At 40.0% G+C, this 25,903-nt stretch overlaps 1 protein-coding gene across 1 annotated transcript in view; it reads right to left on the bottom strand.

Annotated features, from left to right (window-relative positions):
• Window positions 1-25,903, bottom strand: part of CWH43 (cell wall biogenesis 43 C-terminal homolog) — a 29,167-nt gene extending 3,264 nt beyond the window's left edge. Inside the window, exons 1-13 of the mRNA XM_086611861.1 lie at window positions 25,861-25,903; window positions 24,803-24,994; window positions 20,855-20,975; window positions 20,577-20,731; window positions 19,034-19,235; window positions 17,723-17,814; window positions 15,571-15,825; window positions 11,989-12,114; window positions 8,476-8,555; window positions 7,041-7,146; window positions 4,279-4,414; window positions 2,913-3,062; window positions 275-419 (exon numbers count right to left, since the gene is read on the bottom strand). Coding sequence (XP_086467987.1) covers window positions 275-419; window positions 2,913-3,062; window positions 4,279-4,414; window positions 7,041-7,146; window positions 8,476-8,555; window positions 11,989-12,114; window positions 15,571-15,825; window positions 17,723-17,814; window positions 19,034-19,235; window positions 20,577-20,731; window positions 20,855-20,975; window positions 24,803-24,994; window positions 25,861-25,903 — 1,803 coding nt within the window. The remainder of the gene's footprint in view (window positions 1-274; window positions 420-2,912; window positions 3,063-4,278; window positions 4,415-7,040; window positions 7,147-8,475; window positions 8,556-11,988; window positions 12,115-15,570; window positions 15,826-17,722; window positions 17,815-19,033; window positions 19,236-20,576; window positions 20,732-20,854; window positions 20,976-24,802; window positions 24,995-25,860) is intronic.

Below are 25,903 nucleotides of genomic sequence, written 5' to 3'. Positions count from 1 at the left end.
ATGCCTGACAACGATAACTGTGATTTTTATTTTTCATTTCTTCTACTATCTGACATTTCCCTTGTGGCAACTGCTGTCCAGTGCCTCTTATCCTTTTACTGTGTAACTCCACCTCTAGAACATGTCAGGTTCTGAAGAGCTGAAGACCCTATTTGAACATGTGCATGTATTTTCTTACATGTCTATTTCTAAGTCACCAATTTGAAATATTAAGCTCAATGTTTCAAATATATATTATCTCTAACTACTAAAGGAAGCAGCATTTTTACATTACCTGGACATGTCCATTTTCTATTAATTCTGTATAATCTCTGGATCCAGGAGCTGAAGTGATGTATCCCAGAAATACAACTTGCTTAGAGCTAGTCTTCAATAGGTTTGAAACAGCTATAGCCTGGAGTTTTCTGTCCAAGTCCTCTCTGAAAGAAATGGTAAAGACTTTAACATATATACATTTTAGCTCTGAATCTTTGTGCTGTAACATAGTAAACCACAAACAAATTTGGTACCTTTTTTATTGTTCAGTACTAGAGAGAACAAAAGTTTACAGAAAGCTCACTGATTCAAAATTATCACTATGTTCAATAAAAGCCACATGGTCATGGTGCATGTAATTAGGGTTCTCTTTCTAACTACTATAGGAACAACCTTTTCTATTACTGTTTTGGTTTTGATACTGATCTTATCACTAGGAAATATGAATGTAAATATTTTGGATATCCGAGGCTTTGTCTCTGCCTGCACTTGAAATTTAATTGTGCTACCACAGAGTGGTGCATACAAAGAGCTCACATGCTAACAAAACTTTTATGACAGACAGATAACGGTAAACATAGTCTCAAAGTCTGAGTCACATAATTTATGAAATACAACCTAAGATTTACGTCATCCCATTAACACTCCTTAATGACATTTGGCAGGTATTCTACATCTCTCTGACAAGATCTACACAACAGTTACAATATGACCAAAAGCGAGAGCGTAAGTGGAGCTTGGTAAAATACTGTATTTGATCCCATTCCTTGTCCTTGGATTTGTCATAACCTAATGTGAAGTCAGTTCTCTTTCTATGATTCTTTACGATAATAACTTTAAACAGTTGTGCAAAGCATGTCCTCTTCTATGTTTTGGTAGACTGGGCTGAATACCATTGGGACAGGGAGTTCATTTTGGAATCTGAAATCCCAAAAGAAGACAAGAATTTGAACACTACAATGCTTTCTAAATAGCAGCAATTCTGACTGAAGTGAAAGCTTTAGGGGGAAAGAGGACACCACAGACAGGAGACAAAAACCCCGACCGTTTAAATAGAAGCCTGACCTAGGTATGTGTGAAGTTGCCTGCTCAGCTAGCTGTTCTTTCCAAAATTACACCTTCCCAGAAGATGAGTTCCTTTAAATGACATAGGCATTGCTATATTCCCATATTTAAAAAACAGTGTTTAAAGAATTCCTGTTATCCAGTATTCATCAGTTTGTGTCATCCTTAGCAGCAGATGAAAAAAGATGAAAAACAAGCAGTTGTGTGTGTGATTTAATTACAGATTCATTCACCTCAAAACACAATCTAATTTGCACTCGTTTCCCAAGTGTCTCCTCCTATTTTCTCTTTCATCTTTATCTCATCTCTCTGTAAGAGGAGAATAGAGTGCTATTTTCTTCTACTTTGATGAAGTTTCTCAGAGAGGTAAGTCTAATCATCTGTGTGAGGCACAGAATGAAATCCCTTTCTAAAGTGCAAATATGGGATTGATTTCTGACAACTATATGTGTTTAGTAAAAGGAAATCTAGAAACAATTTGCATGCTTGGAGAACAGCTTCTACACAGGGGAAGGAAATGGGGAAGTTCAGTATGGGATAATGTGAATTCCTACTGCTTTCTGAGCAGCTTCTTTGCATATAATATTCTGCATCCAATCCATAAATTTGCCTCTTCATGAATTATAACACATATAAAAAAAATCCAAATCTTACTACATAACCACAAACATAATACTGGATATTGCAGCAAATAAAACAGGAAATACAGCCACATGGAGCACCACAAAACTATCCCTTATTAATACTCATTACACACAAGTAATCAAGACATTGTTTTAAAGAACTGAAATATACAATATTTTACATCACATATTTGAGTTATTGGTATAATTTTTGCTTACAGAATCCAGAGATCACATTTCATATTTCCAGTTTCATACAGTCAGAAGGACACTGAATGGATATTTTTATTGCTATTTCAACACTGTCATTTCCTGGAGATTTCAGAATTGTTACTTTTTATTTTAATAACCATCAATTGTCCATTAATGCCATCTATCTGCAACTGTAACTATCTGCACTCATTGTGGAATATAATAGATCTACTCCACAAGCAGAAAGTCAAAAGGATGCTATCCTGCACTGAGATGTATCTGTAGCCCTATTACTTGTTGTGGTTTTGCAGAACTATATCTTTACATCTCCAGTAACTCAGATATTAGGCTCAGCTGAGTTTTGTGTGACATATTTGTCTCTTTTAAAAAATGCTTCAAAATTTTAAATCAGTAGATATGTCATAGTATTTCCCCCAATGTGCCTTATTAGAACTAGTTTTACAGCAGCACATTTTATAGAATACAAAAGAAATCCCAGAAGTTCACAAACTACAATTATGTTACATGACTTTGTACAACATATGTAACGATAAACAGAACCACAGAATCATAGAATAGTTTGGGTTAGAAGGGACCTTTAAAGGTCATCTAGTTCAACCCCTCCTGCCATAAGCAGAGACATCTTCAACTATATCAGGTTGTTGAGAGCCCCATCCAACCTGACCTTGAATGTTTTCAGGGACAGGGCATCTACCACCTCTCTGGGCAACCTGTTCCAGTGTTTCACCACCCTCGTTGTAAAAATAAAATACGTACTCTTCATTTCCAAAGTGAGCGACAACAAAATCAATGAGTTTCCCTGTGAAGTTGACAGTCATGGAGATGGCAGGTGCAATTTCTCCCTCTGGTGAAGGAAGGAGGTGATGGGCAGATTTTACAATTGGATACCTTGATAGTGCCATGATCCTAAATGAGAAGAGAGAAACAGTTACACACTGTAGTTCACAAGCATCACAAGTGTGAACTAGGCAGATAAATGTGAGCAGAAGACTAAGAGTCACTGAACTCACACCATCAGACCAGAGCACAAACCATCTCTAGCGGATTTTTCTGAATTTTGAAGGTTTTCCTCCAAAATATTACTTAAATACATGTCTAAAAATGTATTATCAAATTCATTCCTACACTAAGAAATACCATTCCCTATATATGAATTCTTACACTGAGCCTTTCAAAATCTGCATCCTCAGACAAAACAGAATTTTATACTACCAGTAATTAAAATTTATGTTATTAGAAGTAGAAGCAGATAGAAACACATCTTTGAAGTGGGAGATTTCTCATTCTTTCAGCTTCTGTTTGGAATCAACCTTAAAACCATTTTGCATCAGTTTTTTTAGAATATTTCATGAAGAAAATTTCAGATGATGACTCTTCTGCCCCATTTTGTATCACTTAAAGACACAGGCTCTGGAAGAGGAAAGTTACTAAATTTCCCTCACATGTGGCAAAAATGAAATAGCTATTGCAACATCACTAGGAAGTTCCATCCCCCACAGAAATCTGCATATTCCCCTGAAAAAAAAAAAAAAAAGCCACATCATACACCACTGTTTTCCAGAGGGCAAAGATATTCAAAGATATACAACCGGTAGTTGGTCTAGCGTTAAAGTAAAAACAGACACAAAAAATCTGGTCAAAAAATGTGCCTTTCTACGCCCACTTCCCACTATGCAGCCCAAGCTGGATTTAATGAATTCAAAATTTCTAATAAATTCAGGTGCATTTACATTTTCCAACTGCTATCACATTTTCAAGTCTGAAATGTAAAGTTCTCAGAGCCCGAAACAAAACAATGAGAAAAGTGAATCAGATGTAGTACTTAGAATGCCAGACTTCCAAATCCGTACATGAAGGGGCAGGATGCCATTCTCTGCATCACCAAAACCAAAGCAGCTTACAGGGCCAGGCACCAAAACCTGACCATTTTTAACAGTGAGAAAACTTCATCTGCACTGCATTGCAATGCGAGGGAATCACAGTGTGTTTTCCAAGACAAGCTCCAACAGGTGATTACAGTGATTATTATTCCAATTATTCTTTGCCCATGTTCTAGTGGAGTCAGTACTGGGTAGTGTATTTACATTTATTTACTGGCACTGTACATGTAAAGATGACTCACCCCCAAGTGTGATCTCTTGTGCTTGGACCAAAATCTGTGTAAAATCCTAGTCTTTCTCCTAGCCACATTGTTGGATCGTTGTTCCCAATGAATGGTTTAGAGGCATCACTCTCTATAATAGTGATAAAATCTGCACCTAAAATGAGGAGTACAAAAGAAAATCTTTCCAAATTTATAACTGATTTATAAATGTGGATTTATAATAGTGATTTATAAATGACTACGTAATGTCATTGCCTTTTGACTACACAGGGATGGACACAAGCTCTTCAGGAGTCAATCAGGGCAAATCTTATGCACGTACCTAGTGCAGACCATTTCAAAAACATTGGACATAATGCGCATACACAGATTAACAGCACAGTAGTGAGTATACTGCTTTCAACTTGCTGAACAAGCGCTACACAGCACATCTGCGTTTACCTTCATCTGCCAAATCCTATTCTGCTCCAAAGGGTCCTGTGCAAGAGAGAGCAGGCTACTGCTCCCAAAACAATTAATTAGCCCATAGCAACCTAGCCCCCAGGCATGGTAACAGAAGGGCTCCCAGCTCTGGTGAATTGTTGACCATCAGCAGCCACCTCACTTTCTCAGGGCACTGTGGTCCCTCCCTGTTTACATGCTGAGGTGTGGCTTTGTCAGGGGAACATGACAGGTTCTCATATATTTTAGCTGCAGGATACAGGAAAAGCTATGTGGTCCGTCAAGGAACTGGCAGCTAAGAAAGACCTGCCCATGCCTGAAGGAAGGTGGGAGGCTGTAAGCTGGCCACAGGCTGGCTGAACCATCCAGGCTCAGCCTGAGCAGCAGGCTAGTACAGCTGCAGCACCAAGTGCTCCCTTCTTGCTGTGATTATGCCCCGCTTGGAGTGCTCTCCTACTCTAGAAGGCAGATTGAGAGACCCACTTCATCCGCAGCCCTTCTACAAGGAACTAAGACTGCTCCATCCAGCACCACTCCTGCAAAGTAAGATTTTTTGCTTTTGAAACATCTTATTTAGCACTACGAAAGCAACATTAGCAGGGAAAACAGTAGCTCAGATCACTTTTAAGTGGATTCCCAGATTTTTGCTTCTACATCATAAACATACATGCTGGCCACAGAAACAATGACCAAAACCATTGTGAGAGGTTGATGTTGGTTCCCTGCGGGGCAGACAGGAATTCCAGTCACAAAAGCCATTACATGTTGCATTGTCACTATTCCAATAGAGAGAAGATGAGCCCAAGGAATGCAATCTTTAAAGATAACTCCTATGCTGAAGAAGTTACCCTTTTCTTTACAGCTCTCAAAATCAGCTACTCTTCTTTAGCAAATAAATAATTTAAGAATCTTCAGCTTACTTCCGAATGCATTAATGCATTTCCCAGAAATGTTAATGTATTTTACACAACAATACACACATAACATAAAACTCCAGAATACTGTTTCTAGCAATCAGGAACTAAGATTTATTCATTTATATTTTGGAATTTGCTGTCTTTTTGACTTACCAGCTGCTTCTTTTAGAAGTGACACTTCATTACCACAAAGGAATGCTCAATGGACACAACAAGGTGAATCACTTTTTCTAATATTCATTAATTTAAACTATAGGTATCAGAAATCAATGCATTCATTACAGTTCATAAATAAATATGCAAAGATTAAGTAAGTACCCAGACATAAGCCATAAGCTATGGAATCACGTATGTACAAGAATGCCTCACATTTCAATTCATCAAATGTCCCAGTCGTTTTCTCGTGTCACTAGACAGCCTATAGAGATCAGCCCTCTGAACCCTTGGTCATGCGACAACAGAGTGAATGCTGCTCCCTCTTCACTAACTCCTGAGCCTCTCTGCCACAAAACCAGGGCTTGCACAGCAGCACCTGTGCCAGTGCCTTCCTGCTGCTTGGGTCTGTCAAGCCTAAGCTGCTCAGGCAAGCTGTGTGGTGCATTCACACCACAGGAGGAGAAGAGAACAACAAATGTCGGAAGAGCAGCATGCATTCTTCCTAATCGCTCCAGCTTCTTTAAATCTTAAAGTGGCAGCTCCCAGTCTTCCCTATCTCATGCGTATTGCAGAAAACAAGTAACACCTACAAGTACCACTAGTCAATTCCTTTCAGTGCACCCTGCAGCAGCAATAATCTCTGGTGCAAGTTCTTCTCCTATAGCAAATTTTTCAATCAAAACCCTGTCCTTGAACAACAGGTTAGAGACTCGTCTTTACAGTAAAATCATGACAACTCAGCCAAGCTACAATCACTATTTTTCTTTTCTACATTGGTCTGGCTCAGCAATGGAAATGGACTCGTCTCTTCTCCTCTGTACATTGTGGTTAGGGCATTTTTATTTCAGATCCTTTAGGAATTATATAATGCTTCACATTTGAAAAAGAAAACCACAGGCAAGTTATAAAACATTAAACTTGATCTAAAAGGGTATTTATCATTATTTCATTTATGCAAAGAACTTCTCTGTAGTCAAGTAACTCATCAGTAATATGAAAAAAAACAAACAAACAAACAAAAAACAAATAATAAAGTGTTCCTCCAACCAGAAACGTCTTTAAAATACATTTCAAAAAAGATCACCTCTGCAATTGATTTTTAACAGAAGTGATTGTATCGGAACAGCTCACAAATTCAGGAGAAAGCCACTAGACACAAGTTCCTGTGTTAATGCAAGAATGGACTCAGTTACCCAGCACTGTTCTTGGTTCTCTCTCTTCAGATGAACCATCTCAATTATAAATGAAGTGGAAAAAAAACGTTACCTGTCTCATTAAGTAAATTAGCTGATCCTTCCAAATTAGACCATCCTTCATTGTCATATCCGAATCTAAAAGGCCAGATCATAGCAGAGAAGTCTCTTTTTGGAACCTCGGAAAAAAAAAAAGAATAAAAAAATCAAGTACGATTTGATTTTTATGTATTATGCTTTTGCAATCAACAACATCAGATACATGATGCCACAAAAAACACACAAGAAAACATGTTTTAACCAATATATTTTCTAATAAAGCTGTCAGGGTCACAAAAGACTTCAGGTATTTTTGAGAAAAATCGGCTATTAACAAGAGGAGAAAAGTCATCATAATAAAAATTAATTCATACAAGTAACAGTAAATAAATGAACATGAAAGAGACTATGAAATTTTTCATCTTTCTAAGAGGAACTACCCACTTTTTTCCATATTATAAGGTACTACAAACCTGGATGAGTTCTAAAAAGAAAGCCAATTGTATATGTCTGTGCGCACATGTGAATATGCACACACATGCGCACACACACACAGTTCCTACTTAGCTCTTATCAACTTTTCTGCATCTTTTCCTGCATTTGTCATCGGTGATTTCTCTAACAAAAAACCTACCAACAGGAATATGTATCGAGAGCAAGTTTCAAAGGAATGTTTCCAACCTGCCACCAAAAGAAAAAAATCTACTGCATAATTGCAACTAGCTGCATCAAAAATTTAATTTTATGTTAGTAATCAATTAAATTACAGAATGGAAACATGTTAATTTATATCTGATCAAAACAGCTTTAATTTTGAATTAAAATTACTAAATATGCAAGCAACACACTCAGACAACTTGTAAGTAACCTAAATGCTGAACTTCGTGAGCATTAAGCATTTTCATTGTTACTATCATTGCAATATCTATTTTTCTGTCAGACAGAAAACCGGAATCTTCCAATTTCCATCCAATTTCCGTAACTAGTCTAAGTCTAATCTAAGTCAACCAACTTTTCAGAGAGGTTCAATTCAGAGTTACGCATATAAATATAGACGCATAGAATTCCTTCAGCTGGAAGGAACCTCAGGAGGTTATCTGTTCAAACTTCCCTGACATAAGATCAGGCTGCTAACAGCACTGTCCACTCAAGTTTTGAATACGATCCAAATAAACTCATTTATAAAAGTAATGTTCAAACTGAGTGTATGAGGCAAGCATCTCTCAGTTTTTCAGAATATTTTTTTTCCTTCATAACAGCGCTATAAATCTCTAAAGACACAGACATTTCCCGAGTTCAACATGAATTTACAAATTGAACTTTTTGCATCTTCACTTCTGCATTATTGTTGCTGAATACTTGGATACTGGTACAAAGACTTCTTCAGCACCAATGAACACACCTAAGAGATCACAGATGCATTTTACTCTATATTTGGAAGTTACCATTTTCACAAACACAATACTCACCCCTTGGCCCAACTTCTTCTGGTAAGTTTTATAACGTAGACCCAATCCTAGCAAACCAACACCAACAAACAACCACAACACTTGAAACAGAGAAACACACAAAAGTTGTTTTTAAAGCAAGAGAAAATAATGTTACTATTGCAGTTAAACAGAACTGAGTACACTGTCATTCTCTGTGCAAAGAATGGGGAATGTATACATTTAAATTTCCACATATGCCAGTGATAACATCATTCCAAAGTAGTGTACTTAAAGAGAATCTGTATGTGTGCAGATACGCTTACATTCTCCAAAACAAAACAGGCTGAGCAGATACAATATACCACAAGTCCTTGGAATATTCATGTAAAAATGATACCTACTGAAGAATTCATTATAGGAGATGAGTAAGAGCCTCATGTAAACCTTCCAGTGTTTTCCTCTCTGTGTTCTAGGTACGTGTTTGTAGTATTCAATTTTTATTTCATATTAATACAATGTGTGGAAGAAAATTTAGTTTACTTCACAAGCCTTTAGATGTCAGAAAGATGCGATCCCTGCCAGGCCTCCAGAGCAGTCCTTTGTTCGACATATTCTTGGAAAGGCACTGTGGCTTCACAGAATGCAAATTCAGAGCTCTCCCATTGCTCCTGTAGGCTTCCAAATAAGCGCAATGGACACTTAAGAGCTTTCTGGGTTGGGCACACTGTAATTTAATGATCAAAGCCCTCCACAGTTGCTTCATTTACACAGTGGCATATGGTATCTGCAACGATTTCAGTAACTGCAGTTTATTCTTTCATCAAATCTTTAAACCGATGTCATGGTTTGATGTGGAGGGGGGGGTGATTCTGGTGGCAGGAGAGGGGTTTTGGTCCCTGTGACCTCCCCGGTTTTGGAACCGGGTTAGGCTTAGTTCTGGCCACCAGATCAGACTGCCATCCCCCTCGGGATTGAGCCAATAGGGCGCCTCTGCGAATTGCCCTATTTAAGTCAGGACAAGGGAACCGGAAAAGGTGCTTCGCCCAGGATTGAGCAGAGAAGGGAGGAGGGCACTGGCCCGCTCCCTGGCTCCCGGCCGGGCAGCTGCCTGCGTCGGGCCAGCGCCGCCCACGGAGAATGGCGGCGGCGGAGCCAGCTGGGGAACTCGGGGGCACCCCACTCCCAGGGTGCCCACTGGGCTGAGTTCACCTGGAGAGGACTGAGATCTGAGAGAAACAGCTGCATCGACACCAGGTCAGTGAGGATGGAGCGGGAGGAGGTGTGCCGGAGCCGAGTTTCCCCTGCGGCTGATGGTGAGATAGCAGGCGGCCCCCCTGCAACCAGGACGGCCTCGGTGGAGCAGAGACCCACTCGCAGCCCGTGGGGAGAAGATGCCTGAGCCCGAGGATGGTCGTGTTGGGGTGCACGACACGGCAGAGAGGCATCTGGAGTCTGCGTGACGACCCACGCCGGAGCGAGTGGCTACAGCTCCCTAAGTACTCGAGACTGTGGTAAAGCCCACACCGGAGCAATCTGTGGGGAAGGATTGTTTCCAGTGGGCTGGACTCACGCTGGAGAAGCTTGTGGATTTTTCCTCGTGGGTAGGGGATCCATTGGAGCAGGGGAAAAGGGTGTAAGGACTCCTTCTCCTTTAAGAAAGAAGCAGCAGTAACAGCACGGAATGAACTGACCTGCACTCCCCCAGTCCCTGCCCCCTGTGCTGCTGGGGGGAGGAGGTAGAGCCGGGAGGAAAAGGAAGGGGAGGGGGGAAGGTGTCGGTTTTAAGATCTGGTTTTGTTTCTTTCTGTCCTCTCGAGTAATCAGTTTTTGTTTCCCTTTGTCCTTCTAAGTAATCATTAATAAACTGTTTTGCTTTGAGAAAAGCCCCGTCTGTTTTGCCCAGGACCATGGTTGGTGGGTGCTCCCTCTGTTCTTGTCTCAACCCTCAGCCCCTTTGGTTGTTTTTTTTTCTCTCCTCTCCACTTTACTGGAGAAGGAGAGACTGTGTGAGTTTTAGTTGCTGGATCAGCCTAAAACCACGACAACAGATACGTAATTATTTTCATGCAAGTTTTCTGAAACAATTTTGTGTAAAATTTAAATAAATTTTACCATGGATAATGATGTCAGAAGAAAGGACATGCTGTTAACCTTAGTAAATGTCAAGCAATTTCATACTCTGCCAATTGCAAAGGTGCTTAAAGGGGAAGCTGAGAAACAATACAAGTCTGGGCATGATGAGGAAGTACAAGAGTTACTGTTGTAACGTCAAAAAATGAGCTGAGCAAGGGCTGTGCTTTGTGACAGACAGTGTTGTGAAGTATTTATTCACTTTTCTGAAATGAGTTTGAATAGTAATATTTAAACTGTTTGCATTGGTGCTCACATGACCTCTAACAGACAAACTCTCAGGGGCCACATTCTTCTGGCCCCTGAGTACATGGGATAAAGACCTTCATAAAGATTTCAGAAACAGCCCTGAAAAGTGGTGAAGCACTATTGTCTCTGCTTTCCAAATGAGGCAAAATGAAGTATGCAAATGATAAGTGATTGGATCCAAAGTCACAGAGGAAAAAAAGATGCAGGAATTTGAACTTTCAGCATCCTGATCTCTGTAGAGTTAGCATGCCCTAATGCCTAGCAATTTTCTCCTCTAATAAACTTCATAATACTGACAGACTTTTTCCTTAGAAAAAGTAAGCTAACAATGAAAACAAATCTGAAACTCAAATGATTGTAGAGAAACACTTGAGAACATAATTTGGATGGATTTCAGAGGCCTAAAAGCCAAAGCAGTAAAACCTCAAACACCTTAGTTTCTCTTCAAAACCTAAGGAAAGAAGCAGACCTCATACACACCATCTAGAAAGCTGGCATCCCTAGGCATAGTTCACAGGCACATGACAACAAAAGTTTCCTGAGGATAAGCCTGCTCTGAAAGTGCAGTAGGGCGTCAGGATTGTGTAGTGATATCAGCCACAAGAGGCTTTGCAGGACTGCCGCCTCATGCAAGAGGGGTGTGACATTATACTGCACTTCCTGGGCCAGTCGAGTCCCATCCCACTGCCAGCCAGCTCACACAGCCCTATAAAGGCTGTCACACTGAACTGCTTCAAAATCAGCATATCAAACGGGCCGAGAAATCAGCCATATCTTTTATATACCTACTTTATATATATATAAAAATATGTATCTTATATGTAATAAGTCCCAAGATCCAGAGAGGCCTTCTACTTAACTGCCCAAATGAAATTACAAATGATGCCAAATCCATTTTTACATTTTCTTTTTTCTCCAGTTCATTTTTTTTGGTCTCCATTTAACACATTCCATTAGGAATAGCCTCTATCTCAACTGTAAACTTAATGAATCAGCTCCTCAGTTAGTACATCATCATTAAAACTAGATCAATACCAACTACAAGTCTGGCTCTCAAACTAGCACCAAAAAAACATTTCTAAAACATCCGAGCAAAACACTGCACTGCTTTACTCTTTTTCCTCAGACAGTACTCCTAGAATCATGGAAGAAAGGAAGTAAAATTGTACTTACGTAGTTTAATATAGTTTTTACTCTTTTTGAACAGTGGCTTTTGGTTGCTTTTCACTTCAAAGACAGAGCTAAGGTCTTTCTTTGGTCCTGCTAGAAAGTCAACTCCAATACATAACATGATAAACCCTGTAAAAATATAAGTCATTAGTTTTTTCATAGAGCTTTAACATATCAAACATTGCTCATAAATGTATCATTTATAAACCCCCAGCTGTTGTGTTACATTCAACCAATAACAAAGACAATTCAAACCACAAACACAGATAAATGTCACACCCAATGTAGTAATGCAGGCAATACAAGATTTATTGATGGAGAAGATCCTGCTTATCATTGCCGCAGTATTCACCTCATCTATGCCTGCAGCCCTTAATAAAATTTTTAATTTACATTGTTGTACTTGTTGACATAAGCATTGCTTCCAACAAAATGACCTAGTGATGTTCAACATGCCACTAATGATCAATATTTCAAAACAGTAGTACTGCAATAAGAATTCAAAGCTAAAAGATTATTTAAAATGTCACTGAACACCTGTTTCGCACAAAAATAATGAAGTTCAAAATTATATTGTTTGGGTTGTTGTTTTTCTTTTCAAATATGCTGCTGCTAAGATTTAACACACCTGAAACAGTCTTGTCAAGCCTGCTTTGCTCTGATGACTGAAGGGCAGACCTAATAGTAAAAGTATTTAGCCAAAGACCCCTTCACATTATGAATTCAACTCTAGACTATGGTGAACTCCAAAATGTAGTCCACCTTTTGGTCTTTCAGGCTGAGCACAAGGAGTGGTACTGACCCAAGTGCAACTTACAGCTGTTCTTGCTCTTCCCTTGCAACCCATCAGCCTAAGGACCACAATAGTACCAGACAACTTTGTGGTCCTCAGCATCGGGCTGCATTGGGTGCTAACTGAGCAATCCTCAGAACCTGTCTCATTATTCACTGTGGAAATACATAAATATTTTAACTCTGCTAGTACTACTGGGTCCCACTACTGCACATTTTATCAGGTTTCTTCTGTTAGTGAAATACCTGTTTAAAGCCATGTTTTCCCTTCCTCCATTCATGTACCAATTGGGAGAACAATGAAAACAAAAATATTTTAATCCTTTGATCTGGGGCAAAGTAATGAATCTTGCAGCAGACCTCCCCACCTTTGTGTATCCTAACACCAATTTCCACAGAACCTCAAGTGCGCTTAGCCAGCACTCTCAAGCAAAGATTGATTTGCAGTACAGTTTCAGGGTATTGCGTCAGAAAGGCTAACACACGGTAGATAAATTATGCTAAAACGCTTCCAGGCCCCCATTGATTGCTACAACTCTCAGCTCAGCCCAGTGCTTTCAAAGTTTACTGGAATTTACCTGGACAAGAGCAATTAAGTTAAACCTCCATATCATAGAACCTTAAAATAACAGCTTGATGAAAAAATACATTGTTAACTGTAGACGTCTCTTATCTTTGCAACTGCTCTGTCATTAAGATACAAGTAGCACATTTTTATACAGGAACTGGAAAAAAAATTACTCAACAGTTCGTTTTAAAACAGCGCAAGCAGACTGCAGCAGGTGGGGAGGCCAGTTTAAAATGGCAGCATCTTGTATTCTTTTGCTCCAGAGTCAACAGAAGCAGCTCCCAGAAAACATGGGAGCATAATGAATTGGATAAGAGCTCTGCTGGAGAAGGTGTATGTCCTTAATATCTTTGTGTTAACTAACTATAGAAGTCATGTTTTATTTCAGAGTTATAGCTGAAGATAAAATAACCATTACTCAGTATTTTCTTATTGCCCTTGGCAATAAGTTGGCATACACAAAATCTCTCAAAGGGAAACTGATTCAAAGCCATTAAAGCCAATGGAAGACCAAGGATCCCACCCCTCAGCATCACGTTACGTCACAGGAAAGCAGCACCAAAGTTTTGAATATAGTGATCTTACTTTCATTGTCACTTTTCCTGGCACAGTTCCCTACCCAAACTGCGGCAAAAGAAAGGCAGGATATTGGACAGGAGGAGAAAGCAAGAAATAGCACTTGCACCTGAAAGAAACCAGAAGAAAACAAGCAGTTTGCCAGAAAGCCAAGCTGTAAGGGTAGAAGCACAGCAACAAATACACAATCTCATGGCATAATTCACAAATCTTTGATAAGCAATGGGATAGCATCAAAAAGACAGAAACTAGATTCTCAGATGGAATATAAATTCATGTAGTGTCATCAGCTGAGATAGGTTCAGTTCACAGTTCTCTTTACACCAAAGAGAAAGTTAGGACCACCTTTGTGTTATTATCCAGTGATTGTGCCAGGTGAATTAATCACAAGTGTGTATTTCAAAGGAAGTGACAGAGAGAGATTTTATAAAACAGCTTTTCTTTTGTCAAAGCATTACTCAATAAAGTATCTGACATGCCTCTACCACATGCTTTCTTCATATAACTTCAAAAGATAAAATTAAATTAACTGAGATAACCATTTCTACAAGCCCTCAGAGTGCTTTCAGAGCAAAGAAAACTGCAATAAACATAACGGAACTCTCCTCAAAACATAACAAACTGACACCCTGCACGTGATTGCTGTAATATAGGAAACACATACAGAGACTAAGAAACTGATGTGACAGGAAGTGGCTGCAAAGACATTTACAAAATCTAAAACCATTAGAGCAACAAATAAAGCCCAGCATTCATCAACCCTTTTCAAACAAAATATAGGGTACGTGTCACATTTTAAAATGTGCCACACACTTAGCCCAAGACAATGTTTGGCATTGTTTAAATATAATAGTGAAATATGCTATTCAAACACATCAGTACTTATTAAGAAAGTAATTCTGTAGACCAAACCAGAAAGGGTTGGTTTCATTTCCACCTCTCCACCTTCATGAAGGGATTGTTTTGCCAAAACCTTTGTATTTGCTCACCGCAATTCTTCCTCACTGGCAAATACCTGACAATTTTTCTTCCTCTCCTGTTTACACGTTTCTGACACCGCAGGCTTATCTACATTCCTCCAAACATGCTGATGTGTCCACAAAGCATAAGCTAAGGCCACATGGAAATGAAGCTCAGATCTCAAATGCAGACTAGCTAGATCAGCAGGATGCTGCACTTTGCTTCTCAGATATGGGCTAAATAATGCACTGAATGATGTTACAGCCCAGTGACACGGACTGTCACCAAAGTTTCCAGAAACTACATTGGTACCTGAGGTACCATACTGCTATCTTAGGTAGCGAGCATACAGATGCATTCACACCCTGGATTGCAGTCATATTTTTAGGGTGACTGATTAACAGATTTCTTCCTCAGCTGTGTACTGAGTTATCAGACTTTTTTTTTCACTTTGTCATTTTCCCTCAAGTGAATTCTATTTTCTACTGTCATTTTAAACTATTTCTAACATTAAAGAAAAAAGCAATTATTTTTGCATGTCTCACTAATTTTCTCATAGAAACTCTTACCATAGTAAATCAAACAGGAGCTGAGCATTTGTAAAGACTATTTATACACTAGATACATTTTAAACATCTGGTTGAGGCTAAAGCAAGCATATTTGCATTTGCTGACAGTCATAACTGTACCTAAAAGAAGATGAGAGCTTTCTCTAGCATAAATTCCTCCAGGTACAAATTTATAAGCTGTACACCATACACAGAAGAACAATTCAAGAACGTAGGCAAACATGGCTGTACTTATGGCTTTCCCAGGATGCGGACAGCTAACAAAGCGTCCAGCCAGTTGAGGCCACACACACGTCGTAAAGACAGCGAGAATGTTGCCTGAAACAGCAGCACGCCAGGTGTGTAAATAAAGGAGACCAGCTGAAGAGGCTAAACCTGTGAAGAGACAGAAAAGAATAAAGTCACAGTCAGGTATATCATCCGCCGCCTTCTTTTTCACATTTTGTCTAGGGAAAAAAGAGAGCCTGGGAAATATAACTGTGCTTTGCAGCCATGAGAACTGCATCATGAAAAAGACAGTTATTCCCAACAGCCAAAGACGGCCTCTTGCCTTTCCCAATATCTCATTCTCTTAAAGATTGCCTATTCAGCTGAAAACAGTGCAGCAAAAAGACTGCAGAGAAACATCATCAAGAGCCAAAACTGAACAGTTTTTCTTACATAGAGCTCTCCTAGCACAACAGAAGGATGATGCAGTTTTTAAGAGGTTAACAGGTCCACCTGTTATGAACCTCCTTTAACAGAACACAGAAAGAATCAAATAGGTTAATGTGAAAACATATCTTTCTCTGATCTTCTCTCCCTTTAGATAACCATATGATGGGCAAGAAAGCAACTATTAATTCTTTACTTACTGCAAGATCCTTGATTTACCACACTGTATTTGACTGTGATGAGATTTGACCCCAAACAGAACATTAACAACCACAGAAACTCTTCATAACATGACAACTTCATTTTAAAACTTTATTGTAGATAAGAAAATGTTTACTAACTTTCATATCATGATAGCAAATTTATAGAAACATTTTTAATATTTTATTCTTATGCATCAAGCTTATGAGCATTTTAGAATACAATGCTGGAATCAGCTAAAGAACCATTCTGTACTTGTTTTAGATTAGCAATGTGTGTACAGCAAAATCAAATGCTCATACTCACATTATCATCTGTACATACATTTCTTAAACCTAATGCCTGCACCAAAAGGTAAATTATTTAGGGAACTGATAGTTTAAGCATCTCAAACTCTTGTGCCTTTATTGTGACTTTGCTGATACCTGGTATTTTATTTCGGTTCCTGACTAGGAGAAACTCTGTTTGTGTTAAATTTCTAATCTTCAAGGTTGTGCAAAACGACTTGAAAGTGTCTTAAGTGCTCCAAAAGAAGGTGAATAAGAAAAAGCAAGACATAACTCACCATTTCCTTTGGTCTCTGTGTTTTGATATGTCCCAATTTATTATTAAACATTTCTAGCAAGTACTGCTTTCTCTTCCTCATACAAACATTTACAAACTATTAGCTAAGGCTAAAAAAGAAGTAGATTTACAGGGTTTTTTTAAACAGCATTTACGCCACTAAATTTCACTCAGATGGGCCTACATATTAAACTAAACTGCATCCAACCATCCATGTTGAGAGGGTATGGAACACACACCTCTCCACAGTTCACGAGCAGAATTATTTCCATTTCCCCCTACTTGCTCCATGCATAGCTTGCTCCACAGCATAGCTATACCATCCTTCTGAAAATGGATGTCCAGATCCAGCACTTGAATCCCTCCTCCCACCACTCAAGACTCACTGTATGCAGACTGATTCACAAATATATAGATCCAGCAGGACTGTTTTGATATTCATATTATTTTACTGCCTGGAGATCTTGGCAACTAAGGAGACAGGAGGCAAGTTTGCCTCCAGGTGAACTGTTCATGAAGTTACAAGCTACTGTGCTTCCTGTGAAATCGAGAGGCTTGTGTCACCTCAACCCCATAACCTTAGATGTAGCCTTACACAAAGCAGACTGTGAGAACTGAGATGCTACTCAGGAGAACAGAACTTCAACAGGGACTTCTGAAGAGAACAATGCTGCTCTGCAATGGCCTGGAGATTCAGCCTGTAACCCTTAGTCAATGGTCAGACAGTCAGTGACAGAGCAAAAGATGCTTTGCTTAACAATTGACTTTTCTGAGATGTGGTGTAGGGTCAGAGGGCTTGAGTAATGGCAACAAGGTAATAGAAACAAAAATTCTGCTCAGAATTTGTACCTACCTACAAGAAACCAAGCAAAACTTAGCTTGACAGAAGACCAGCTCCAAAATGAAAGCATCAGTCCATGAACCAGGCCCAACAGAACTGTACCTCTAATACAACAATAAGGAAAAAGAAAACATACATTAATATCATTTTATAAACACCTGGTGTTGAAAAAGAAAATTCTAGACATACAGACAAGGATGCTTGGTAATATTTTATAAACCTTTTATTTTAAACAGAGCTCAATTTGAGCACAAAATATCTTTATTTCACATTCTGTTACATTTCTCGCCTTTACTGGGCATAAAAACCATTCAGTTGAAAATAATGGCAATTATCATAATGTATAAGCAAGCTACATTCAGCAGTAGAAGCACTTCGCTGAAGTACAAAAGGCAAAAAGAATTCAGAGAAAACGAGAGCAAGAAATACACCCCAAAGAGAAGTATTGTCTTCATGTCAAATGGGATAGAATCATAGAATCATAGAATGCTAAGGGTTGGAAGGGACCTCAAAGATCATCTAGTTTCAACCCCCCTGCCATGGACAGGGAAACCCTCCACTACACCAGGTTGCCCAAAGTCTCATCCAACCTGGCCTTGAACACTTCCAGGGATGAGGCATCTACGCTTCCAGGGATGGGATCCTACAGCACCTAACGTTGCTGTCAGCCTTGGTAGCTGTTGTGTGTACTAATTCCATATTATTAACTACCTCACCTGCCACTTCACGTAGTTGACTCAGAACAACTAATCTGGTCCCTTTCTAGGTTTTGGAACCTGGGTGAGTAACACGCAGCATTAAGACTAAATTCTCACTAACCAAAACTTCTACAGAAGCTTATCCTTCAACATTGCACATGGTTTACTTTTTTTATCTGTGTGCATCTCTGAAGTACACTATTTTCTACCCTCTCCTCTCTGAAATCAGCTGCTAGATTCATTTACTGCATATTATAGATGCAATTCAAGGTGCACTTCAAGATGCACTTCAAACTATAGACAGTTCAAGGACCTATAGAAGTCCTTGAACCTCAATCCTAATTTAAAAATTGTTTTGCAATGTGGCAAATCAAGTTTTTTATTGCTGAAATAAGAATCACTTTGTATTAGAAAATTTTAAGATTTATTGGTGTAGACGCAATGCTCAGAGGTATCTGAAAGCAAGAACGAATCCACAAGTCCTCTGTGTGAAGTACTTTGTGCCCACTTCATCCTATGTAAATTCTTACATGATCGGCTGGTTGAGTTTTAACCTGCCACCCACTACAGCACTGGCTTTTGATTACTGTTTTGATTAAGTAAGAATAATAATAAAAACACTTACCCATATGGATTAGGATCTGGACCTGTATGTGGATGTCCACTTACTGCCCATCTAGAAATTAGTGAGACCTCCCCAAATATCCACAGGGTGAGAAACATGAGGCTGCCAAAAGCAATCCCTGACAAAAGCCAATGAGGGTGGGAAACACTCTCTCTAACTGCATTACCAGTTTTGTTTGCTTCGTGTTTCCTCTTGTCTCCACCTAGTATAAGAATGGAAATGTAGCTGAGCAAACTGTCAAGTCCTATTAGAAAGGGTTATTGAGAAAAAGAAACAACCAAGATCACAAAATTACCAGAATAAATTACTGGCCTAGACACAAAAGATAACTTATCTGATCATTCATGGAAACCGCTAAGACAAAAAATCTCTACTAACATTCATAGGTCTGTCAGGAAAAGCTACTCACCTTAAATGTACAAAAATGGCAACCTGCCTATATGAATATTCTTCATACTACTGGAATTTGAATAATTAAACTGGCTTTGAAAATCAGCAGAAAAGTTATTAGAATTTATTCAGAGGATTCTGTTCTCTGAAACTCTAAACTCTGATAAGAACAAAACCTGACTCTTCCAAAGAAGGCGGAAATAAACTCCGTTCCTTCTCTTCTCCTTTTTCTGTGCACTCTAGATCCTCTCTGCTCTAAGGAGAAAGCAGCACTTTTAACTGCATAGACATATTGCTTTGTCACCTAGGAAGATGACAGATTTCCTTCCTAATGTCCTGCAACAGATTCCCTTCCTAAATTATGACGAAAGCTCAGGCTTCGTTTATGTCATGTAACGCAAGTCTACAAACAATACACACAATGCCAATTTATACCCACTTACACATAGACAAGGTCTTATCTTTCAATTAATTCATTCAGGTTATACTGAGAAGGAAGAAACTTCTGAGGATTTAACATGAGCTGCCTTAACTAAGCAGCCCAACCTTGCTGTCTTTCTTAACAATACTACCTTCACAGTTTTAAAGTGTGATTAGCTCATGCCAGCCCCTACTGCTGCGTACTCTGTCCAGACGCTCCAAGAACTCAGGCAAATTTTGACCAGGGCAACTCGCCCACTCTTCCAATTCTTTCTGTTTATTTTGTCACATCAGCTGTTCCCCAGCTTCGTCCTGTCTCTCCTTCTCTGTCAAAGGATACGCACTGGCAGAGAAACTCAAAGAGCAGACTGAATTAAGAAAATAACAGAAATACCACAGATGTTTCATGTTGGAATGAGAATAAGCCATTCTGGTTTTATTGGTCTAGGTTATGCCTTTGTTTGTGTTACTGTCAGATTATTGATACTGCAATTAGTTGGCAGTTCCAACACCAACTTACTACAGCTTGTATGAATTGTGATATTGATTCTGTCTTGTTATGGGCAGATGGAAGTACCCCACGGTTTCTAAAGACTGCAATGCTCATGCATCAGTTCTAAAAAGAGGCTGTACTGAGGGGAAAAACAAAACAAACAAACAAAAAGAATCAAAGCCCAGTGACACACAGATAGGTATAACTTCGGATGTTTTCATAACTGTCATCTTTGCCTACCTGAACAAATTCGCTCCACTGCTGCTATAAAACCAAGTGTCAGCACAACAGTATTGGCAGCTTGTGAGCTCCAGACTGGGTTTAGTGATGTATACCAGATGCGAAGAACAAGGAGCATTATCTTGCCTAGCATGAAGCCCCATATCCTGATGAACCTGTAAGAATCAGTTTGGGAATAGTGGTGCATTTGAGAAAAAAAAAATCTTAACTTCTCAGCAAAACCCAACTTTTTAATATAAAGAAATGTCATTTACGATCCCATCAGTATAAAAAGATACCTTTGTAAACTGTTTCCTGACCACCATGTTACTGTTTGAACCAGCAATGAGGAAGAAACACCAGCAGCCAAGATGAATAGTCTACTTGGAGCATTTGGTGCCTGATACGATGCTAAGCTTCCTACAAACAAACACATACACACAGCGGTTGCTTTAACGGGCAATAGGGATCGAGTAATAAGGATTTCCTGTATATTAGTTCAATCTTGCCTGTAATTTTAATGGCTACACCATTCATCTGAAAACACATGACTACACATTTTTAAACAAACCAAGGAAACGTAGATATGGATAGAAACTGACTATGTATGTCATCATAGCAGTTACCATTTTCAGGAAAAAAAAAAAATGAAGTCATTATCCAAGACTGCAGCGATTGCCTTAATTTAAATACTTATGGTCATTGATTCCATAACTAGGATATATGGATAAAATATCTAAGCATACAGATATTCCTGAACAGTGTACTTACATAACTCAAAAGCCATAAAACTTCATGTATGGTGACTGCTCCTTTCTAAAAAAGGACGTGGCTTTGCCACAGAAAACTTACATAACTCAAAAGTTAAATGCACTGTGGCAAAAGCCGTGTCCTTTTCAGAAAGGAGCAGTCACCCTACATTGCACGAGGATTACTAGGCAATTACTAGGTGTGACCAAGGCTTTCTCTGGCCCAGTATCTGATCTCAGAGTTGTCATTGGCAGCCCGTGTCATCTTGTTGCTGGAAACTGTTACTCCTTCAGTCACTGAAGGAGACCGTGCACATGCATCTCTGCCGTCTCCCAGGGCACAGTGACCTCATCTTTATCAGCAGTTTCAAACTCTGCTAGCAGGCTTCCAATTCAAGTGCCTATGGGCCACACACATTCTCATAACTTCAATCAGCGTGGCAAATTCTGGCCTAAGATGAGTGACAAACAGCAGGAGCAGCAACATTGTTTTGCTACCAGCCACTTGTTAAGTGAGGATGAGTCAAACTTGAAGAGACGTTAAGCAAGGAAGGCCAGAAATGGAGCTGCTGATTCTGGCAATGCATGCTAGGAACCCTCCAACTGTTTATTTGCTGATTCTGCTCAAAGATGCAAAGCTTAGAGCAAAGCTGGTGAATTGAAATCAATGTGTAGTGAAGATGTACTTGAATGGACTTCAGCAGAGGTTGTACGTACAACGCGCTCAGACTTCTGTTGCTAAATCGTGCTAAAATCTGCAACTCTGCCTCCTCAAGTCTTTCATCACTTGTGCTAGCCAGATTAAAGCTAGCGTGGGTTCGCCTGCTTACAGCAGACACACCTTTTGTTGCTGAGCAAGTACACCCAAAACGTAAATATATCTATCCAAACACGCAAATTTACTGTGTCTGAAGACACAGATTCAAATGGACACTACCACAGGGGCAGTTCATTGCTGGTTGTGTTGGGTTTTCTTAAATAGAACACAAAATAAAGTAGTATGGAAGGATATAGAAATTAAAACAAAAGTTTTGGAGAACGGAAAGCTTCCTGAAAAGGTGAAAGAAAGATAATGACGAATAAGGGAAGAGTCTTTTCCATCAAAAACAAAAAACCTCAAATCCTCTCAATATTCTGGTTTCAGCTAAGCATAAAGAATTTCCAGATTTTTTGACTGGGAAATTGAAGACTGAATATTTCCAGTGGAATGGGGGGGAGCATGCATGGGGTAGACTGTTCTGCCCGATTTTGTCCAACAAGCCCCAGAGGAGGCCACGGCCTTTCAGAGAAGGGAAGAAGATCAAGAAGAGAAAGAAGGAAGAAATGTGAGGTATAAAGAAGGAAAGACAGCAGGAATAATTGAGGAATAGGAGAAACAGCAGCACAGTATGATAGGACAGAAATAATCTACAAGACAATGAAGTGATGAGAACCAAGTAAAAAGATATATACGGAAAGGTCTAAAGCCCAGCACTGCCTGTGCCAGGGCATCTGGATAACTTAAAGTGGTTTGAGAAGCTGCAGTAGGGAGGCAAGAAAAGAGTAAGATTTAACACTCGTTGCTAAACTCTTTGCTGGAGACAAAGAAGGTGAAGAACATGCTCTTACATCTTCTCCAAATTCTCATGCTCACTTTAGAGCAACAGGTAAGGGGAATCAGAGAAAGTACAGTAAACCTGGGAGAGAATACGGTGTAGACTCGCCAAGGGGCAGGCAGTATTAGGACAATCTGCAAGACGGAAACAGCAGGGCAATGTGGTCACTGTGGGAACAGTTCCTGTTCAGGCAAGAAAGAAGTGGGGGGGGGGGTCATACCTGCGTACAGCAATGCTCAGGTTAGCCCAAAAGTAAGGATGCATACAGCTTCAGTCTCCCCATGCTCTGGAGCCCTTCTATGACCGCCTCCATTAACACATCCTTTCCCCAGATTACTACTGAAGATGCTAGATTTTTGTTTGCAGTCAATATCTTCAGGAGCTTGCTATTCAGGTGAAGCAGACAGACATAGACCAACTAGATTTTACACACCGTTATAGACTTGTCACTGCTCTTTACTTAGCAGAACAAAAATAACAAACATTTGAGTCATTTCCATCTCTTTTGGCAAAGTGAACTAGTAAAAATAGCAAGATGATCTGAAGGACTAATCTTAAATGAATTTTGTGTTACTGTGAGATCTGAAGGAATGCAGGGTGCAATTTGAAATGCTTACACTCATTACTAGTTTCTAAATTAGCAGATCTTGCAGAAAGCAATGCATTGAGCACAGCTACAGAAAGCTGAGGTGGAAGACTCTGCTCACTGAAAAGCTGATTAAAAAACAACAAAAAAGTATTACAATGGCCATGACAGAAAGAGTGAAAAATAAAAGAACACGGTAAAACTATGCTTCGTCTAAACTGATGAAACCAATGAGCTGCGTTCAGTTCTAGTATCTTTTTAGAGACAAAGAACAAGAATTCTTTCTAAAAATATAGTCATACAGAGAAAGTGAGTAAGATGATCCCGTTCTGTCTTCTACCAGCAAGAGAATAAAAAAGAAAAATACATGGAAAGTATGTACCATCTTATATTGGTAAGGAGCCAGGAACTGCTGCTTCTGAAAGAGAAGCCAGAAACTGCTGCCTCTGAAAGACACCAGTTAGCAGCAGCATTTTCCCTGTAAGCAGGATGGAGAGCTTTGTCTCCTCTGAGTTCATCCAGGTGTTGCAAACATATTAGCAATAACTTGCTTCTATACGCAGCTGTAGCTGCCAAACCTTCTCCCAACAAACTTTCAGAAAATCAACAAGAGCTAAGACTGGCACCAGTGCGCTGAAGACCAAAGAGGGAATCCCAGCAAGTCTTGGTTTAGGGAGGAGCATGTAGGCAGTTTTATCTTCAATATAAGATTCAACTTTCTTCCTGCGCAACTGAAAATATGAGAGCCATCTCACACTCAGAATGAGCCTATAACCCCACCAATATGCTACAGGCATACAGACACATTTAGGGAAGAAAAAACCACACATATTCTTTAACAAAAAAAAACCCTGCTTCAGAAAGTAAGTCTACGAAAAAGAACATTCCACTCACAGCTGATTAATCTTATAATAGCCCCAAGCTGTTCTGTAACATCTCTTCCCTACCCGTTGTCGCAGACACAGAACTGCCATACAACAGACAGGTCCTCTGCCGATCTCTGTGCAATCCTGAAAATTTTTTTTCCTCTTTGTCATGACTTGTAGTAATTTAAAAGCTTCTAGAAATAAAGGTGAAATGAGATTTGTCTTTAATTATGCAGTACTAGTCTAAAAACCAACACAATGAATGCAAATAATATTCCTCTGACCATATCTAAAATCTTGATAGAAAAAGAAAAGCATGAGCTTGGGTGAGCAAGAACTTCTTATTCCTGTCTCTTTCCAGAATCATCTGAATTTTGAGACAATTTGGAATGTTTATTCTTATGCCTTGACACCAAGATGAAGTTTATAACTCACTGTGGTGCATACTTACCAACCATAGTCAGTCTCAGAAGAGCTAGGATGTACATATTGTTAGCCAACCTCCAAAAAGGGCCAATTATCAAGAATATTGGTGAAAAGAAGGCAACGGCAAAAATTTCTAGACCCGTGAGTGCCAGTGTCTGAAGGGGGAAGTAATAGATCATTGGTGGCAGTGCATGGTAAAGTGACCAAGAAATATAGCCTAAAAAAAAAAAAAAAAAGAAAAAAAAATCTTATATTTTCAACGGCATGATTTCCTGGAGATTACTTAAAAATACATCATTTTATACTTCCAAATGTAGAATATCAAATGTATTTTAAAGCAATTCAAGCAACAATAGCCACCTCCTGTGAAGAAATATTTGCTACTTCAAGTTAAATGAACACATTTTCCCAAGAAACAGAATGACGAGAAGACAGCAGCTCTTCCCTCACTCAGACAGTAGTTCCTACTTCGATCTTCTGTGAAGGAGTGCTCAGTCTAGGAAAGGGTTAGCGTTCAGCGGGAGCAATGCCGGCGAAGTAAGTTGTTTTAAGGCTCCTCGAAGACAGACCGGTGGCTGAACGAATCACCCCAGTCCGTGGGTGCGCCGCTCTCCCCGGAACACCCCTTCCCTGGGCGCACCAGCGCTGCGCTGCGATTTTCTACGCGTTTTGCAAGAGAGGCACCGAGCCCGGAGCCCGCAGCCCCGAGGAGAGCTCCGGTGACCGCCCTCCAGGCCGCCACTGCTCCCGGCAGGACGGCGTTCCAGCGCCAGAAGGAAAAAAAAACCCAAACCAACTCAAAGAAGAACACTCAGCCGTGACCATTATTTAACTCTTTTCCAGCGGAGGAGCTTTTCGTCGGCAACCCCTCTCCACGGACGGTAAGCCCCGCGACAGCCTGCCGGTGTCAGCCGCTCCCGGGGAAGACCCCAGCGCCGCCCCGCCGCAGGGCTCCCACGCGGGGCTGAAAGAGGCCGATCGGTGCCGTTAAGCGGCCCCCAGCCCGGCCCGCCGCGGCCACCGCGGCCCCTCACAGCCCCGCGCCCGCCCGCCGCCCCGTCGGGCGGCACCGCCGCCACCTACCCAGGAGGCTCTCCGAGAGAACGGCCTTCCACAGGGGAAACAT

Source organism: Tauraco erythrolophus, chromosome 5 (assembly GCF_009769465.1).
Source record: "Tauraco erythrolophus isolate bTauEry1 chromosome 5, bTauEry1.pri, whole genome shotgun sequence".
NCBI lineage: Eukaryota > Metazoa > Chordata > Aves > Musophagiformes > Musophagidae > Tauraco > Tauraco erythrolophus.
This window is presented reverse-complemented; position numbering and strand designations above follow the sequence as displayed.